The sequence below is a fragment of the Furipterus horrens genome, unplaced genomic scaffold, assembly GCF_987537825.1.
Source record: "Furipterus horrens unplaced genomic scaffold, mFurHor1.1.pri manual_scaffold_4, whole genome shotgun sequence".
NCBI lineage: Eukaryota > Metazoa > Chordata > Mammalia > Chiroptera > Furipteridae > Furipterus > Furipterus horrens.
In genome coordinates this window covers 175,685,718-175,705,441 of record NW_028327174.1, presented here as the reverse complement: position 1 = coordinate 175,705,441, position 19,724 = coordinate 175,685,718, and the positions used below count along the sequence as shown (strand labels likewise).

Sequence of the window (19,724 nt, the reverse complement as noted above, 5' to 3'; positions counted from 1 at the left end):
AACCAACTACAGTATTACTGATTCCGTAATGGTTATCAACCAGCTGGTACAAAATTTATACTGCGGTGAGGAAAGGAAAAGGCAGTGGAAAGAAACCACATTAGGTATTGAGATATATAGCAGCCTACCTCACGAGTCATTAAAAGCACGTGAAAATGTAAACAGATACAGTCAAAATGGCAGCCATGTAAAAGAAGCAAGAGTGCGTGACATGTGTGACGTCAAGGAGGGAATGTGAGCAGTCTGTCCAAGTGACATAGAAAGCTATTGACAAATGAGAACTGACGTGCCTGGGCCACTTAGCAATGGAAGAGAAGAATGTTGACAAGGAAGAAAGCAGGATGGAGGTTTCCAGAGAGAGTGTGATCTGAGTCTCATGGGATTAAAGAGGCCCTTGGGAAAATTAAGGCAGCCTAGAAGATTTTTCCCAAAATGCTGTCATTTGGTCAGGCAAGTTGCCAGGCACATACCCAATTAGCACTGGATTAATTCTTCGTTGGTTCTAGGAATCAGTACATGGTTGCAATTATAAACCACATATTTTTAAATGTAAAATATACCCTTTTCCAGAAGATTTAGTTATTTCATTTTCCAAAAGGAAGCACCAAGCCTGACTTTTGGAAGTTATTTCCTTTGAAGTACTGGTCTCTGTTTTAACTGACCTATTCCTGTTACCCACCATCCGTGCTAACCACACGGAACTCCTCCTTTCTCCTCAGTTTTCCTCACTGGGACTGATATCCATGTGGGCAGGGACCACACTGTGCCCTGGTCGTGAAGCTACAGTGCTGGGCACAGAGCAGAGATGGATGGATGGATGGATGGATGGATAAATGAGTGGGCAGACAGATGAATGTATGGATGGATAGACAGACAGAGAGATCGAGGAGTCCATACAAAAGGAGCCTTTATTTGGGGGGAGTTGAGGGTGTCACAAGTACAGGCCCCGGATAGTATGCACGGAGCTCTTCCAGCTGTCCTTCCAGCGCTGAGCCTCCTTCACCTGCACTGTGTTGTCATCCTGGATCTTCTTCAACTCCTCTTCAAACAATGCTAAGTATTTCTAGGAGCAAGGCAGCAAGAGGAGGCCACATGAAGAAGGACTTCTGGACTCTGTGTACTAGAGGAACACTGTAAACTGCTGGCAGGTAGCTTCTAACCCACCCCAGGCACTGGTGTGGTTTCGCAGGTCATTTCTCATGTATTTGCTCAACAATCCATTAGGCAGGTCTGATTGTTTTCCTTGTTTTATAGATAGGGAAACTGAGGCTCAGACTGAGCCTTACCAATATCAGGGTCAGCTGACCTCCGGGCAGGAAAAGGTTTCTCTCTGGGCACTGGGACCAAAGGTCCACACGTCTTTGAAGTTGACAGGTCCCCCAGGTGGCAGCTGGGTATCGCCTCTTCTTCAGGCAGGTCCCATGGGTGTCTAACAGGCACTTGGGTTCTACCCCTACTTCTGCCAGTCTGCAGAGGCATATGGGAGGCACCTTCTCTAAGTCTCAGTGTCTTCATCAGTAACATAGGGACAATTCTACCTTCCTCATGGGATTGTTACAAGGATTCAATGAGATGCCTCATGTTGAGAACAGAAGACTGTTCCACCCACCGCTCCCAGGGCCTCCATGCCTCTGATTCTGTCCCCTTGCTCTGACTCAACTGTTCCTCTGGAAAGCCTTCATTTCCCCCAACCCCCAGTCTGCCTGGGGTGTCCCTCTGCTGGGCTCCTGCAGCAGCACTGGGGCTCATGTCCTTGTGTATGAGTGTTGAGACTGTGCTCTGGGGCACCCTGACATGTGTCATCTGCTCCATGGCCAGATGTCAGGCGCCTGTGGATGGGACGCTTTCTCCTTCCCCAGCCAGCCAAACTGAGCTGCCCTGCGCTCCCTCGGATGCACCCATCCCAACCCATCTCTCCACTCACCAGGTAGACAGCATTTCGGGCTTCCACGGCTGCCAGGTGGCCCAGGGTTGTCTTGGTGGTGGTGATCGATGGTGTTTTCCGGAGCAAAATCTTGTTTTGGATGGTGACTTCAGTGGGTTTGATTCCAGGCCACTTCCTACAAACAAACATGCATGTCAAAGCCCCACAGGCTTGGCTTCCCCATTCACGGTGCACCCACTCACCCTGGTGGAAAAGGTTAGCATTTCTTCAAATGTCTTAATTAAAAGAAAAACCCGTCTGAGCATTGAATGCTAAGCTTCTTCAAGTTCTTTTTTGTATTTTCCTACTGTTTAAATCCACGTGAGGAAATGGTCTTGGGGTCTGAGTGGAGAAGGGGAAAGCTACGCCTCTCATTGTTTCCTATTTCTGGGCCTTAGTTTCCTCACTAGTCAGCCAACCAGGTGGCAGTCACTGGTTCCCGGTCCCTTGTCTCTACTGTGCTGTAAGAGCCACTGCTAAGAACTTGGCTGGGCAAATCGCTGCCTTACTTCTTCCAGAGTCACATTCTTGGGACACAGGGACAAGCACTTTCATAGCTCTCATCACACATTCACAGTGTCACCAACAGCCCAAGAATGTGCCTCACACTAGGACAGTCCTCCTTTTCTTTGCCAACCCCTTTGAGGGTCCTAACAGCCACTGAGTTCTCAGTATGTGCCAGGGGCATTCCCATCTCATTTAACTTTCTCTTCATAGTACCCGTAAGGTAGGCTGCCACGCCCATTTCACAGATGAGGAAACTGAGGCATAGAATAGAATGCCTTTCCCAGGGTACCCGGTCTGTTTTCCCACTGCACTGCCCCCAGCAAATACAGCCATTTGTGGTGTTCCTCCTGTTCTTGGGTCTCACCTGCTCCCCCGTTCAATCAGGGGCTTCTCACTCTCTTCCTCCAGAGAAAGCCCGGCGAGTTTCCTCCGTATGAGGATTGATGTTTTCTGTTTGGGGGGTTCCATCCCTGGCAGGCAAGAAACATGTTACTGACTTCACCTACAGCCTAAGATCAAGGTCCCACCCCCCCAACCTTACATTTACAGACTCCCTACTTGGAGTCTCCCATGGGCAGAAAAGGTTGACTGAATGCACCAGATATGTAAGCTGTATTATTAATTTTCTTTGTAATTCATATAGTTCCCTATTTTACTGTAATAAATACTTAGTCTTTATAATTAAAAATTTAGTAAAAATAATATATTTTAATTACTTAATAGGTTAGTGATAAATGGATAACATTTAAGATATAATTTTAGTCTTTCTATAGCTATAAAAGTAATATGCATATTACAGAAACTTTAAATATCACCTCACCTGGAAAGAGAAAAGATTTTATAAGTCTCTCATGATCCCACCTACCAGAGGTAATCCTTGTCAACTGTCTGGTACCTGCCTCTCAGGCTTTGCCTTTCATTCTCTCCATCTCTCTCCGTCTCTCTCACACAGATTCATTTACATATATGTGAGTATGCATGTTTATATTATGTGTGTGGTTTTTTATGGTATCACAGATAAGTACTGACTGTCAAGTTGTGTTTTCACATAACAATATTCCTTCCTGTCTTTCCACATTAGCACATATGGGCCTACTAAACCCACTTTAATAACTGAACAGCATTCACTGTACATTTTGGCCATAATTTAGCCATCCATTCCCCTATACCTTAACAGTAGTATTGTTTCCAATTCTTTGCGATTTTAATGCTGTGATAAATATGCTTTAAAATTTATCTTTGTAAAGTTGTGCAACTGTTTCTGTTGGATAAATTCCTAAGGTAAAAACTGCAAGATCAAAGGTGTGCACATTAAGAATTCCGGCAGGTACCGATGAGGGCTCCGAGAGTGGTATCCGTGTTACACTTTGCCAAGGGTCCCTGTGGCGTCTGGACTTCCTCACATTCCCACCAGGGCTGGTTGCCACTACACTTAGAAGCCTTGCAAGGCTGTTGGGGAAAACCAATATCTTGCTAATGTTCATATTTGCATTTTTCACCATCTGTCAAGCCAAGCATCTTTTACGTTGACTGGCCATATGAATTACTTCTCTTTTGAACCACAAGTGTTTGTCCTTTGTCTCTTTTTACAAATTTGCCCTAGTACCACAGGGATATTGGGCCTTTCTCTGACCTTTAAGGTATTAGGAATATTTTTCCAGTTTGTGGTTTGTCTTTCCATCTTTTGACATTTTTCCTTGTTTTTGTTTTGGCCACAAAGACATGCCAGCCATTTCCTTTATGGTTTCTGGCTGTCATCTCATACTTAGGAAAACTGTCCCTGCCCCAAAATTATAAAAATGTTTGTTTTTAACATGTAATCTTTCTCCCATTTGGGATTTGCTTTTTTAATTTTAAAAAAGTTACTTTTAATGAAAACAAAAATTTATCAGTCCCTTCAGTGGAGAATCTGTTTTTATTCTGGTGTAATTGGGGGGAAGCATACCCCACCCCAGGCCCATCAGCCTCTGCCTCACCAACCCCTTGGGGCCAGGACACAAGGCGGTGGTGCCCCTTACTTGCAACCTGGACATCATCGATGGTGACCACTTCATCCAACTGAAGCAGGAACTTCTCTGTGAAGGTAGCCAAGCTGGCTATGAATAACCGGCCGCACTTCCTGGCACATTCCTGGAGGAAACACGGGGAGCACAGTGCTGGCAGCAAAGGCACTTGCCTCTGAAAGCAGGCTGAGAGGGGGTTTGGGGAGCCAGCACATAACACAAGGCCAAAACCATATCCCAACTGTATCCAAGTTCTCAGACAGGCGGCCTCTCCCAATAGGTGACTTGGCCTGCAGATAGCAAATGATTCCAAAATGGCCAAGAGACAACTCACAAAAGAAGAAATACAGCTAGGACTTCCGGCCAAGATGGAGGCTTAGACGGACGCGCTAGGTCTCCCTCTACAACTAGAGAGGAATACAACTACTTCAAAACAAAGGATAACTAGAAATTCCAGAAAATAAAACTACACGGAAGCCCAACATATGAAGTTATAAACCAGCGGCGCCCTTTGGGCAGGTAAGAGCAAAAGAGGGCGGCGCTGTTTGCGGTCGCACCTGGGACAGCGGCGGGGAGAACAATCCCGGCTGCAGTCGAACCCCCGGCAGCTCGCGACCCCAACGCTGGGGAAAGCAGCCACCACATCGCCTTGAACAGTGAGGCCCAGGGGGGCGGGAGGACGGATCCCGGTCTCCTAGCGGAATAACTGTGTGAATCCATCTTGGACCCCCGCCCCCAAAGAAAGCGCCACAGGGCTGCGAAATAGGTCGCGGACAGGCACCGGTCGCTGGATTGTGACGACAAAGCACCACGGCACAGCAAGAAAGGCTGCCGAACGGCGCCGGTCGCTGGGTCATTACGAGTACACAGGCACTGCCCCCTACAGCCGGCCCAAGAAAACAAAATGCATCTGTCAAAATGAGGCAGACAACTATAGAAATCCCAGTGGCACAGCTCACCAGGCAACAGATGGAGAACCTGACAGATGAACAGGTAAGAAACCTGTCAGATGCTCAGTTCTGGGCCATTGTTATCAGGTGGCTTACAGAATTCACAAAAGATCTGGAAAAAGATGAGAAAGAAGCGAAAAACACTCATAACGAAAGGAACAAAACCACATACGAGACAGATGGTGAGGAAAAAAAATCCAGAGTTCATTTCAACAAACTGGAATATGGAGAAGGAACAAGAAGTCAACCAATGCAGAGAGAGGAAATGGGAAGCAACGATGAGAGGATCAGAAACCTCTGGGACAGCTATAAAAGGCCCAACATAAGAATCATTGGTTTGCCAGAGAGCAAGGAAGATGAACTAGAACTTGAAAAATTGAGTGAAAATATAATAAAGGAGAACTTCCCAGACTTGGGGAAGGAAATAGACTTACAGGTCCAGGAAGCACAGAGAGTTCCAAAAAAACTGGACCCAGGGAGAACCACTCCAAGACACATTATAATCAAAATGTCAAAAATTAAAGATAAAGAGAGAATCTTAAAAGCAGCAAGAGAGAAGAAAAGAATTATGTACAAATGGGTCCCAATTAGACTATCAGCTGACTTCTCAAGGGAGACCCTGCAGGCAAGAAGGGACTGGCAAGAAATATTCAAAGTAATGAAAATCCAAAACCTACAACCACGAATACTCTATCCAGCGAAATTGTCATTCAGAATAGAAGGACAGAGAAAGTGTTTCCAGGACAAAATAAAACTGAAAGAGTTCATTAGATCCAAACCACTGTTGTATGAGATGTTAAAGGGACTGGTTTAGAAAAAGGAGGATCAAGACAATGAAATCTAAAATGAAAACTGCATCACAAGAAACAACAGAAGCTAGGGAATTGAAACAAAGGCAAACTAAACAGGCAACGAGAGTGGAAAAAGAACTATAGGTACGGGGAACATATTGGGGGGAGGTCAACAGGGAGGGGGAATGGGGAGAGGGAGGGAGATGATATAGGAATTAAGGATCATGGTAGGAGGGAATGGAATAGACAGAGAGAGGTTGAGAAGAACTGTATGCACAACTAATGGACATGATCTAAAAGGGGGGGACAACTGGAGGGAGGGGGGCCACCGGGTGGAGGGGAGCAGAGGGAAGGGAAATTGGCACAAATGTAATATAATCAATAAAACACATTAAAAAAAAAAGAAAAAAGAAGAAATACAGCTAGACATGGATCTTGAAAAAATGTTCTCATTTGTCATTTTGTAATTAATTTAGAAATCAAAAAATGCAAGTTAAAACAGCCAATAGTGATCATCTCCACCTATAAAACCTGCCCACTTTCATCCCCCGATTTGGTGCTCAGCGCTGCTGGTGGGTTGTCAGTTGGGGGACTCTCTCTGGAGGGCACTGTAGACCTCAGCCCTGGACTTGGGAGTCGATGGCACCACTGACCTCCAGCTTCTCCCTGGTTGTCGTAATCATGGCATCGAAATCTTCCTGCCTTTTCTCTTCCACTAGGCATAGAGACTCCATTTCTTGGTAATATGCGGGGTGTCCAAGATTTGGATGGAGACTCTGGGCATTTTCATCCTTCAATCAAAAAATCCAGAAATCAGCAGGAATTTCAACCACATTGTCTTAAGGTCAAGATGAAAAAGTCACTGGCCTATGTCCTCTGCAAATGATGGCAATGGCCAGACTGAAGTGTGCTCTGACCAGGGTGTGTGAAAGGCCATGGACAGGCAGAAAAGGCAAGATAGGGGCGTGGCTGGAGCCGACTCTGAGGGCAGGGAGAGGATGAGCAAGCGGAGCATGTGTCCTGCACAATCAGGGCTTTGATCCAAGGAAATGAACAGCATCCACATCCAGTGGCTGCAAGGACCAGGTAGGCAGTCATTGATCTCAATGACAATGGCCACACAGAACCCAGCTGACCCACCCATTAAACCCAAAAAGGATTTTACTGAAAGCCTCCTATGAAGAAGCTATTGGCTCCGCTCCCATTTCCCCACTGCCTTGTGTCCCTTAGCTCCCATCCAACAATCCCAAGTCTAGCCCATTGCCATCCCTGGGACTCAGTTCTTTCTATGTATCCATTCTGAACCCTCAGGGCCCCTGGTGCTGGAGAGGAAGGGCTGGTCCTAAGGCCCCCACCTTCTTTTTCTCCAGTTGCTTCTGATAATCCCAGAACTGTTCCCGGATCTCTTTGGTGGAGGCACGAAACCTTTTGCAGTTGTTCTCCTTAAAATTTTCCATCAACAACCAACACACCTGAGGCAGCAGCTCCTCAAATCTCCGCATCTGGGCTCGTAATTCTGTAGACATTGGGGTTAGGGAGAGGATTGAGAAGAGCCAGATGGCTGGGGCGATCTCTCCAACAAAGGCCCAAAGCAGTTTCCCAAAGACAAAACCTTGGTCTTCAATGTGGTATTAGCTATTTCATCAAAAGAGGTCCTGTGGTCAAACTAGTATAGAAAATACGGAGTTAAACAAGTTCAAAGGACTTCTCTTCTATACTCTGCAGGACTTTTCAGCTCATATAATCCTCACCCAAGGATATTTTTATTGATTTCAGAGATAGAGGAAGGGAGAGAAAAAGAGAGGGAAACATCAATGTGAGAGAACCATCGATGGGTGCCCCTCATAGGCGCCCCAACAGGGGGTGGAACTTGCAACCTAGGTGTGTGCCCTGACCAAGAATCAAACCTGCAACTTTTATTTTGGTGTACGGGACCATGCTCCCGCCAGCTGAGCCACCTGGCCAGGACTCTGCTCATTTAAAATACATTGTGCCTTTAAGCAGCTGTCTCATCCATTGTCCCTTCAAATATTGCCTTGACTCATCTCCTTCCTCTCCCTTTGGACCTCTAAATAGCTCTATGTTAGACCTGCTCTTTCCTTCAGATCTCGTCACCTTTCCTCCCAATCTTCATCTGGTTTTCTGTGTTGCATTTTGGATATTTTCTTGCAGTTCACTGATTTCACCTCCACCAGTGAATAATCTAGTTGTAAAGCCATTTACAATTTTTAAAAATCCTCATCCAAGGATATATTTATTGACTCTAGAGAGAGTAAGGGAGAGAGAGAGAGACAGAAAAAGAAACATTGATGTGAGAGAACCATCGACCGGTTGCCTCCCATATGTGCCCAACCGGGGACCAAACTCACAACCTAGGTATGTGCCCTGACCTAGAATTGAACCCAAAACCTCTTGGTGTACAGGATGACACTCCAACCAATTGAGCCACACCAGCCAGGGCAAGCAATTTGTAATTTTTAAATTTCAACTATTTGGTATTCTTTCATATCTACTTGGTCATTTTAATAGTCTCTTGCTCCTTACTCATGTTTCCAATGTCCTCTTTTAACTCTTAATACATTCTTTTATATTCTGTGTCTGATACATTCAATATATAAAGTTCTTACTGGCCTCATCCTGCCGACTACCTTATGCTCAAGGTACCTTGTCCCTTATATTTGTGTGTGTGTTTTGTTTGTTTATTTTTACTATGAGCTCTTATTCTGGGTATTTTATTTTGGGGAATCTTTGGAGGACTGAATTGAAGGTGGATTTTACTATGGAAGATTTGTAGTGTCTCTACTTAACAAGCATCTCGGAACAAAACTCGAGATCATTTTAAGCTAAAGTATCAGGGAGAGGTCTTTAGAATTATCCACAGAAACAAAGTTGAAGTCAGGTTTAGCTCAGTGTGACTTCAGGTTTAAAAAGCACATAAGGGCTGGCTTACAGTTATGGATTCTCATTTGAGTTTTTTTTTTTTTTTCTTCTTCTTCTTCTTCTTATTTACCCAGCACCAGGGTTTTTAATAGGACTGTTACCTCTAGTTGTGGGAGTGGGAGGGGTGGGTTTTATCTCCTTCACCTTACTCTACAGGTACAGTCCCAGTTTTCTGTGGCTTGAGTCCTTTCAGAGTTTTCACTTCGGGAGGTCTGGGGCTTTGTCTCCTGTTCCCAATGCTCGGAAGGCCACGAAAATAGTCATTAAAGCCCTTAGAGCAAATTAGTGTTCAATATACCTCTGCGAGTTCCTATTTTATTTAATTTGGGGGCCTTGTGTGTTTCTTACTTTATAGTTAGCTCAATGCATTTAAAAGATTTCATCACAAAAATGTTATATCCAGCATTTGTACGTATTTTCCCTGGGGTCGTCAGTCAGATTACTGGACTCCCTCCCAAACTGCAAGAAATGGAAGTGTCTATTTGATGTGAAATGTGATTCTCCCAGAGAGGCATGTAATCTGCAGCATTTCCCAAACCCATCTGACCACGGAACCTTTCTTTTGAGGAAGATCATATAGGATGGGATCCCACAGAGTTCACCTGGAGAAACACTGAGCTAGAGAAAGAAGATGCTGTCTGTAGTTTCAAATCCATTGCACAACCACAATAACAAGAGCCACGGCAGATTGTTTATCCTGTAGAAGGCCAGTCTGTAGGAGGGGTTTAATCCTCAAAAAAAGCTTGGCAGAATGGGTTTTATCTTTATCTCCAGTTTACGGAAAAGGAAACTGAGGCTCACAGATGTGAGGTGGCTTGGTCAAGGTCATACAGCTGGGAGATGACCATGCTGGGTCTTGACCCGAGGTCTGACTGTCCCCTCACTCTCTACCTCTGCTATCCATGATGTCTCTCCACCAACACAGCAGGCCTATGATGGGCCCTCAGGTTCCCTAACTTACAAGAGGAATAATTAGGAGTTATCATGGCATGAAACACACATGGCTGTAGACAAAGTTGAAGAGGAACATGGAGAAGTAGACAAAGGTGGGGGGGGCAATGGTCATGTTTTCACAACTCCTTTAATGTCATAATAATAAATGTAAATGTCAAGATGTATTCTACCTGCCTGTTCATGTCCCTATTCTCATGGAGGTTGTGTCTATCAAGTTCATCATCCCAGCACAAGCCAGGCATATAGTAGGTGCTGTGGAAGGATTCTTAAAATGATTAAAAACAGAGTTACCATATGACACAGCAATTCCATTCCTAGTTATACTCCCTAGTTATTAGCAGCATTATTCACAACATTTGAAATAATCAAATGTTCATCAGTGAATGAACAGATAAATAAAATGTGGTACATGCAGACAATGGGATATGATTCAGCCATTAAAAGGAATGAAGTGCTGATATATGCTACAACATAGATGAACCATTAAAACATTATGCAAAATGAAAGAAAACAGTCACAAAACACCACATTCTAAATGATTCCATTCATATGAAAGTCCAGAACAGGCAACTCTATAGAGACAGAAAGTAGATTCGTGGCTGTGTAGGGCTGGGGAAATGATGGAGGGACAGGGCCGTTTGAACCTGACCATGTGATGGCTGCACAGCTCTGTGAATATAGTAAATCCACTGAATTATACACTTTCCATGAGTGAATTGTACGCATGTGACTATCTTAATAAAGCGTCAAAAAATCTCTGCAATGAACAAAACATTTGTAGTTATACCAATCACCACATTTCTCAAGAAAAGGAGACCTTTGAGGGGGAGCATTGTTATTTCCCCCAGTTATATCTGATCAAGGCTCTCACCCAATTCTAAGATGTCAACTTTTCATTAAGAGGCTCCTCTGCCTCACCTGGTAACCTTCAGTTCAGAAGGGTAACATCCAGACTGTAAGGCTCTGGTCCAGCTCAATCAGTGGCTCTATGCCACACCTGGGACCTGCCCACCAAGCTGCCAGCACCCACCTATGAGGCAAGAGTTATGGTATTCATCCATCTGTGTCTGGTACTCCAGCATCTTCTTGCTGATGTTCTCTGCACACTGTTCGAAGGTATCATACATGCAGTCAGGTCTGGTGACAGAGCGCTTCTCTTTGCGGTAAAACTCCTGCAAGAGAGGGTTGACAGTGTATGGGCAAGGACCCTCACCATGGCACTCTGGCCCAGGCTCCTGACATCCTCCACCCTGCAGTCAGCACCTCCTAGCCTTCTCTCCTGCTGTTCCCTATGCCGGTGACTCTCTTACTGCTTGTCTGTCTTTTTCACCAGTGTCACAAGGCTATGTAAGCCACAAGTGAATGAATGGCAAAATTCTATTTCTCCTTTAATGCCAAAATGGAATCTCCTTTCAACGTCCAGGTTGAGACCTTACCATGAAGTGCCAAGCTGGTTACTAGGCTGAAGCCACTAATATGAATGATCTGAAGCTCCTATTCTAAAGGATTTATAGCTCAGTAGGAGGCAGGCAGAAAAATACACAGACACCCCTGTGGGGAGTGTACTGGAACAGGGTGCTGAGTAGCTCCTATTGGAGCGCTCCCCAGGTGCCTGCTCACATTGTCCCCCACCTGTCTCCCCATGGTGCTGCCATGTATGTCACCGTCCTGCTGGGCACTGGCCTCAGGGACAGATGGGCTTATTCCTCTGGGCACATGCAGTATCTGTCATACAGTTAGTGTCCAAGAAATGTTTGGTTGGCTGAATAAATGGATAAATAAATGAATGAGGTTTAGCTGGGTACCCATGGTCATGGGGGCTGGAATCCCTTTTCCTCAGTTTCACCCACAAGGCCATTCTCAGCAGAAGGCAGGAGGTCTGTAGGTTGCAGCTCTCACCTCCAGGATGTTCATCAGATTATCGTTGTTCTCCCAGAGGAGGGTCAGGATGATCCCTTTAAAATCCCTGCAACACACCAGACGGAGCCCTCAGAGGCCTGGTCTAATCACACCAAACAACGTGGACAAAACCAATGGACAGAACATTCCGAGGACTCAGCAGCCCAGCCAGGATGGGAGTTGGACAGTTCATGTTATGCCTAAGCAGGTGCCCTTCTAATATTTCTGTCTGTCAAGTTCAATGCCTTTTGTGTGTGACAAGCTGGGTTTGGCCCCTTCCAAGTGTCACTATTTTCTTTTGGCCTCATCACTCCTTGTAATTGCTCATTCCTGCCCCAGGACCTTTGTATACAGACTGCTTCTTCTCCTGAGAGCACTGCTAATTTCCTCTTGGTCAGATTTGTTCCTGCTCTTGCTCAGATCCTGGTTCAGAGGCAATTCCTAGGTGCCTTGTTCCAATGCTTCCTGGGTGGCCCTCAACCCTACAGCACTCCCCATAGAGGGATTTGGGGTTGATTTATGCCACTAGCTGATTAACCCTCATCTCTTGCAGCAGATGGAGGTTTCGGATTATGTGGCTATTTTTCTTCACCATGGAATCCCCAGCCCCAGAGCAGTGCCTGCCTCAGTATTGGTTGAAGGAAGAAATAATGATTTCTTATAAATATTAATCAAATGAGCAAGACTTCTTCTAATACCTCTGGTCTTTAGGTGACTGTGAACACACCAGGGCTTTATTAGACAAATTCATACAGATTCAGTGGATATTCCTATCCAGTTACATCAACCATCTTAATAGAGTGGAGTAAGGAACAGTATTTTAGAATGACATATAGCTGCAGGACACTTAATTTTTTACAATTTCTATAAAATGTCACAGTGACTATTGTTGGCCAATTCCTAAAATACATGTAAATAGCCCATTTAATCTTTCATTTTATAATTATCTCATCATAATTATATTAAATTGAAAATATACTGAAAAACAAGAAGGAAAAATGAGTGCCAGCATGTTATTGTATTTCCTTTTGCTGGTTTTAAAATAGGTTTGGAATTAGGTTCATGTATATTTTACATTCTGCTTTTCTTCCGTTGAACCAGGAAAGGGACTGACAGAGACTCTCTTCTTGACCAAACTTGAGGGGCTTGGCTCTTCTGAGCCCTCTCTTCAACTAGGCCCCATCCTTGGGCACTGTCGTTGGCCTGATGGGTTCTGTTTCATCAAGAATCCTATTAAGTCAGTTTAGAGACAAGCCTTGATAGCTGATCACCCTGGCCTGCCATCAGCAAGAATCCTGTTCAGTAGGTTTAGCAAGAATCCCAATACTCTTGAATTTTCTATCCACTGACCCCCTCACTCTGTACATTGACTGTACATCTCCATGGTCCTTGCCGTGTTCTGAATTGAGCCCCCTCTCTCCCCTACTGTGGCAATCTTGACGCGTAGAGCAATAGTCTAGGATAAAAGTCCTCCTTACTGTTAACTAGTGTCAGGATCATTTTTTTTTTAACACCTCCTACCTGCAGTGCCCAGGAGGGACCATCTCCATTCTCCCTAGAGAAACTGGGAACTTCCACTAAAATCTATTTCTATATTGGTTAATCTCATGCACTTCTTTGCATTCTAGGGAGAGTGTTTTCTACATGTTTGTTCCTAATTTTATTTCCTCCTTTCGGAGTGGTCTCTTCAAATTATCTTACCCTACTCAGTTCTCAAAGTTTCCCTAGTAATTTGCTGGGGGGTGGGGTGGTGAGGGGGCAGAGGTACCTCATTGTTAAACGTTTTTTTCTTTGTTGTCCTTGTTTATCATCATTGTTTCTTGGACGGTGGTTATCTATGGATAACTTTTAATTGCATTTTAACCCACAGGAATTTAAAATTTGTTTGCCAGAATTTTCCATCTTTTTCATTATGATATCCTCTAGTGCTTCTTAGTGTGACAATCCTGTATTACTAAAGGGAGGCCTGTGGGTGACACTTGGGAGCTCTCTGGCTCTTCACCACAGCTCTAAGAGGAGGGTTCTCCTCTCCCAGCTGTGCAGAGGGGAGACTGGGGTTGGGGAGAAGTCACTTAGCCAGAGTCCCAATGTGGAGGTAAAAACATGACCAGTCTGATTCTATTTTCTGAGCAATTAACCATTATGCTATGTCAGGAAAGTCTTCCCCTTTCAGAGATTTAATAAATTCTCAACTTATTTTTTTTCTGTGTAGCCTATGATTTTTTTTTTAATCACTAAAGAGCCGTGGTGCCTCCATACTGTGGATATCATCCATACCATCAGTCATACAAAAGAATGAACAATTGATACACATGACAACTTGAATGGTCTCAAGAGCATTATGGTGGGTGCATAAAGCCACTCGGGAAAGGTCATATACTGTATGAGAGCATTTATATGACATTCCCAAAATGACAAAATTATAGGGATGGAAAACAGATGAGTTGTTGCTCAGGGTTAGGGATAGCAAGGGAGGGGGTGGATGTGGCTATAAGGAGCAGCAGGAGGGAGATCTTGGGGGTGATGGAACAATTCTGTTTTGGCATCGTGGTGATAGTAACGAACATCTACATATGTGATAAAATGACAGAACTGTATGAAACTGAGAGGGAGTCATGATTTTAACAATGTGGAATGTCTTTGGGTGCATGGGGCAAGGGAACGTCTAGCTGCTGATTTGGACACAACTTCCGGGCCACCTGATGTAAAAGCTGCCCTTCTCTGCAGGTTCACAAAGCCAAGAGACGGGGCTAGTGGGGCTAAAAGATTAATGCAGAGGCACTGTGGTGATGGGGCCTCTGATCGAGGGGAGGGAGGAGCACTTGTAGACCTGAACTTACTCTGAGTGCTTCCAATTTTCTGAAGTGGAAATTTTGCTAGTTTGCTTGAAATGTAGCTCTGTTAAGTGGAACATATTTTGTTTTAATCATCATAATTAAAATAAAGCAAAAGGGCAATGCGGGAAGGAGAAGCATTTAAAAATAAAATGAAAGCCAAACCTCAAAGGGGTATGCAGCCCTGCTACCACAAAATGCTTAGTCTGAAAAATGTGAAATTTGGGTGGGAAAAAAAAAAAAAAACCTCTCAACAAATCCAGGTGAAATGAGTGGAGACAAACTGACCTTGACCCTTATCTGTCCCTTTACCAAGCCCTCTGGCTCTGCCCTCTACTTAGTTTCCCCTCAACTGAAGCAGGCTCGGCTGCCCCAGCGGGAGACAACAGGTTTTAACAGAAAGGGCGTCGTCACTTACTCGGCCTGAGGAGGTGGCTTGTCCCAGAGCACCTGGTACTTTTTGTCCATTTTGTTGGGTTTGGTGAACCGTGTGTTGCTGTGGAACAAAGGTGGGTCAGTGCTCTGGAGGCTGGGGACAGACACAGGCATAGCTGAGCCTGCGGGAGCCCCACCTGCGTTGTTGGAAGCACTAGACCTGCCTGTGGGCAACTTGACCCCTGTTTGGGGCTGACTTCTCCAGGATTCCTCCCTGCTCCTCAACAGTTCTGGAGACAACCTTAAGGGGAGGGGGTGAACCTCTATGGCTAAAACCCACCCAAGGCCACTGAGAAGGGGGAAGGGGAAAAGGTGCTTGGGCCTAAAAATTTGTATCCTTGCTACCCTGTGGTTAGCCCCCAAAGAAAACAAGGCTGAGCCACATGTAGAGTTGCCAGATTTTCAAGTAAAAATACAATGTGCCCAGCTGAACTTGAATTTCATATAAGCAACAAGTAATTTTTTAGTGTAAGTATGTCTCAGGTAATATTTGGGACATACTTACACTAAAAATATTATGTATTGTTTACCTAAAACTAAAATTTAACTGGGCATCCTGAATTTTGATCTGGCATCCCGAGCAACATGGATTTCATTTTGCAGCCTCTGAGAGACTGAATACTGCACACAAATGGACAATGGCTGGACCACATATAAATACAAAAGTCAGACCCACAACCGGCAGCAACCTGTCAGAGAAAACAACTCCATATTACAATAAACAGCTTGGGAAGCCAGCCTGTTGTCAGACTTGCAGGAAGCCAGAGGTTACCCTAGGGACAATTCAGAAAGCTAAACAATAATGTGTGTAATAATCAGCCCCCAAAGACTAGGAATTGATTAATAAGTGACATCTTTCCCAAATTTTGTCCCTGCTTCCAACTTAGGACCAACCAGAGAAAACCAGATATGCTCCCCTAACCAATCACATAGGACGCCCGCTGCCGGCCGCCGCGCCCCTCACCTCCCACTTCCTGCACCCATAGCCTCTAACCAGACATGCCCAGACCCTCCCTCTTCTCCACTATGAAGCTTTCCTACTCCTCTGCCTGCCTTTGAGCCTCCGCTAAAATGCAAGTGATGTGGCTGACTCCCATGCTGTCGTGAGCTCTGAATAAATAGGTTTTGCTTTTCTCATTTGGTCGGCCTGTGCTTATTTCCACATTGCAGATGGCATGGGTGTCTTAAAAAGCCCTTAAGAGGGATGCCAACGCACTGCCACTTCCTCAAACCTGGGAATTAAATCACATCAAGGAAGTCTCACAGAAGACCAAGAAAGTTGGCTCAGCCATGTGGCTTCTGTTATCCACCTTCCGTAAAATCCACATGAGTCTAATCACCCCAGTGGGGCACAGTGGGCAGAGCACATGGCTGGAATGCAGAGACCCAGGATTCCTTCTACGGCTCGGTGATGTCACCCAAGGAAAGCCATCTCCAGGGTCCCCCTTTCTGATCATGAGGATGCATGTAGAAGGGTAGCAGAGCTTGGATCCACCAGCCACCACCGTGGGAAACCACAGAGCTCTCAGATTGTTCTCTAAGTGGGAGGCCTGTGTGAGCCAAGTCCCTCTGTAGGAATGCGTGCAGATGTGACCAAAGCCAGCTTCAGAGCTGGGCCCTCCCTCAGCCCCTTGGAGTCTCAGAGCTGTGAGCACAGGCAGCACATTCTGAGGACAGATTCTGATAAAGTAACGGGGGGATCTCTGGCCTCTGTTTAGGGAGACAGGGTAGGGGTCGGGGAAGGGGAGGTCCCGCATCCCTACCTCCCTGATGAGGTGGCATTGCCACTGGACAAGGCCTTCACAGAGTGTTCTCCCTGATTCCGGTGTCGCTTCAAGCCTTTGGGTGACGATCGCCCAGAACAAGAGCAGAAGACCCAAGGTGAGGATGGGCTGGGTCGCACCATTGGCTTCCCCACTGCCAGAGCCCTGACACCCACAAGCCTGTGTGCCTTTACCTGCCTGTGATCGAATTTTGTCACATGAGGGAACTGAGTGTTTTGAGTCCTGAAGTCTGAAACCAAAGGAAAGGATGTGAGGTTTACCCAGTGACCATGAGGACAGCTCAAGCCAGGCGCTGGGCACCAGCCCCATTAGCACACAACACCACGTGACTCCATCCTGTCATGAGCCCCATTTTGGAGGAAGAAACTGAGATTCTGAGAGGAGAGGTCCCTTGCTCAAGGTTACAGGCTTTCAGGAGTGGGATCACATGGGAACCCAGTGTGGGAGACCCCAAAGCCAGTTCCCAAAGGCTCAGCGCATGGGCCATGGTGGCAAGGCTCCATAATGCACCCCAGGGCCACTCACTGCAGGATCTTCTTGACCACCTCTATAGCAGGATCTTCAATCATGGGCTTCCCCACGCGGCTGGGATGGGCAAAGGACTCGGGGGTGACCCCATGCATCTTGGCTTCCTCTTCAAGGGCTTCTGAAGACACCAGGATGTCACTCTCCATGTCCGTGTCAGTCAACACATTGTCCTGCAGGCCAGAGAGAAGGGCCCAAGTGTGTGGGCCCAGCCTAGGTGTCAGGTATTCAGACGGGCTGGGTCCACATTCCAGCACCACTTTGCTCAGGTGCTGTGGCTGGAGGCCAACTGCCTGACCTCTCTGAGCCTCTGTTTTCCCTTCTATAAAGCAATGATGCTGGTGTCTCTTTTAAAGGGCCACTCATTCATGCATGCACGCATGCCCCCGGGACATGGGGTGAAGAGGCCACGTGTGACCCTTGTCCTCATGGACCTTAAAGTCTAGTCAGAGAGACAGACATTTAATATGCATACCTACAAATAAATGTTTGGTCACAATGGGGACCAGTATTGTAAAGGAAAAGTTCCAGTGTCCTCTATGAGACTGAGGGTCTTGGACCTGTAAGACTGGCCTGCAGATGTACCCAGGCAATGTTTTGACCAATGGACAAATGAATGAATGAATGTATGAATGAATGAGTGGCCACCTCCCCCTCAGGTTGGACCTCAGAGAAGGGGTCACAGTGGTGGCCCACAATGAGCGCATGGTCAAGCTGCTCCCTATTTTATTCTGTATCATGACTCAGCGGTGGACTGTAAGAGAGAAGGACTTAGCTGGACACCTGAGTACCGTCTTGCAGGTGCAGCAGTGGTGCTGCAGTGGAGGCTTAGTGCTGGTGGCATGGAGGGAAGGGCTGCTTCAAAATGTGGCTGTGGGAGGCAGGGCCTGAGAGTAACCAGGGCAGCCCTCAAGGGGTGCCCATTTATGTTGCCATTGGTTCTATGACCCCCTCAGCACCACCTGAAGGTGGCTGAGAGCCTCTGGTCTTCAAACCCTGGTGTGAAGGGCTGAGCGTGGGGTGAGGGGGAACACAGTTGAGGGGAGCTGGCCCCTAACATGGAGAACTCACTGCATGGTCGGTGGGCTCACGGGGAAAACTGAGGTGCCTCTGGGGCCAGGACACCCCGATGTCCCGGGGTGGGAGAAGGTTCAGGGCAAAGTGACATCTTAGGGGAACCAGAGAAGTGAAGAGGCCACAGAGGGTGGACCACAGAGGCTGCTGCGTAGGTCTGATGAAAGGGTCTGGATTTTACTCAGAGGGCAGGAGAGTGACACAGTCAGGCTGGCCTTTTCCAGAGTTTGGTGGCTGCAGCTCCGGGAGTGGATCGTGGGGACCAGGGGGCTTGGATGAGGTGGTTGGGGTGGGTGAGGAGAAGCTGGTGGCTGCTCGTGGGTGTGAGTGGGAAGGGAGAGGCTGAGAGGTGAGACTGCCCTGAGAGCCGGAGGGTGGGGTGAGCCGAGGGCCCTGACAGGGGGGAGGAGGCAGAGCCAGCAGGTGAGGGGTTTCCTGAGAGACCAAAGTAGGGAAGTGGCCCATTCTGGATTTAAACCCAGATCTGACCCACAGCCTGTGGTCTTTCCAAGGTACCCCAGTAGGCCTTATGTCCAGCAGGGACCTGGGAGCCCCCTCTTCCCTTGGGCTCTGCTAGGCCCTGCAGGTCCTAGGAGCCCAGACCCAACAGCTCACCCACCCATCACCGCCACCCCATTCTGTCCCTTACAGGAAAATCCACTTGAGTCATGGAAGCTCTCTTCAGCCCACAGTTGAGGTACTGAATCCTGTGGTTCAGTTTTTCTTTCCAAGTTTGAACAGAGCCACAGACATCTTCCGTGGTCACTACCTAGTGAGAACATGGAAGAAGAAAGCCACAGGAAGCAGGCTGCAGGAGAGCGAGGTAATTCCGTCTGAATCTCAGGAATAGGGGCTGGCTGGTGAGGGCTGACTCTTGGGCCGCTGCCCTGGGACAGCAGATCCTTCAGTTGATGGGGCATTGGGAGTTCTGTTCCTGGTTCTACAGGTTTGTTCTAGGCAAATGATTTAAACACACTTGACTCAGTCTCCCCATCTGTGTGAAGGGGACAAAGAATGCTCCATAGGATTTCTTCTAGCTCTAATACTCTACATTCAGGAGGAAATGTTTGGCCCAAAGTGGCAAGGGTATGCAGGAGTGAAATG

The 19,724-nt window shown here is 46.5% G+C and overlaps 1 protein-coding gene across 1 annotated transcript in view; it reads right to left on the bottom strand.

Annotated features, from left to right (window-relative positions):
• Nucleotides 1-907: 907 nt before the first annotated feature.
• The window catches only part of CCDC180 (coiled-coil domain containing 180), a 49,208-nt gene continuing 30,391 nt past the window's right edge, over nt 908-19,724 (bottom strand). Inside the window, 13 exon segments of the mRNA XM_090275927.1 lie at nt 908-1,063; nt 1,925-2,060; nt 2,796-2,901; nt 4,450-4,561; nt 6,829-6,966; nt 7,531-7,691; nt 11,100-11,241; nt 11,969-12,035; nt 15,221-15,298; nt 17,001-17,131; nt 17,133-17,250; nt 17,547-17,719; nt 19,270-19,389. Of these exon segments, the coding sequence (XP_090132053.1) occupies nt 932-1,063; nt 1,925-2,060; nt 2,796-2,901; nt 4,450-4,561; nt 6,829-6,966; nt 7,531-7,691; nt 11,100-11,241; nt 11,969-12,035; nt 15,221-15,298; nt 17,001-17,131; nt 17,133-17,250; nt 17,547-17,719; nt 19,270-19,389 (1,614 nt within the window). The 3' untranslated portion in view covers nt 908-931.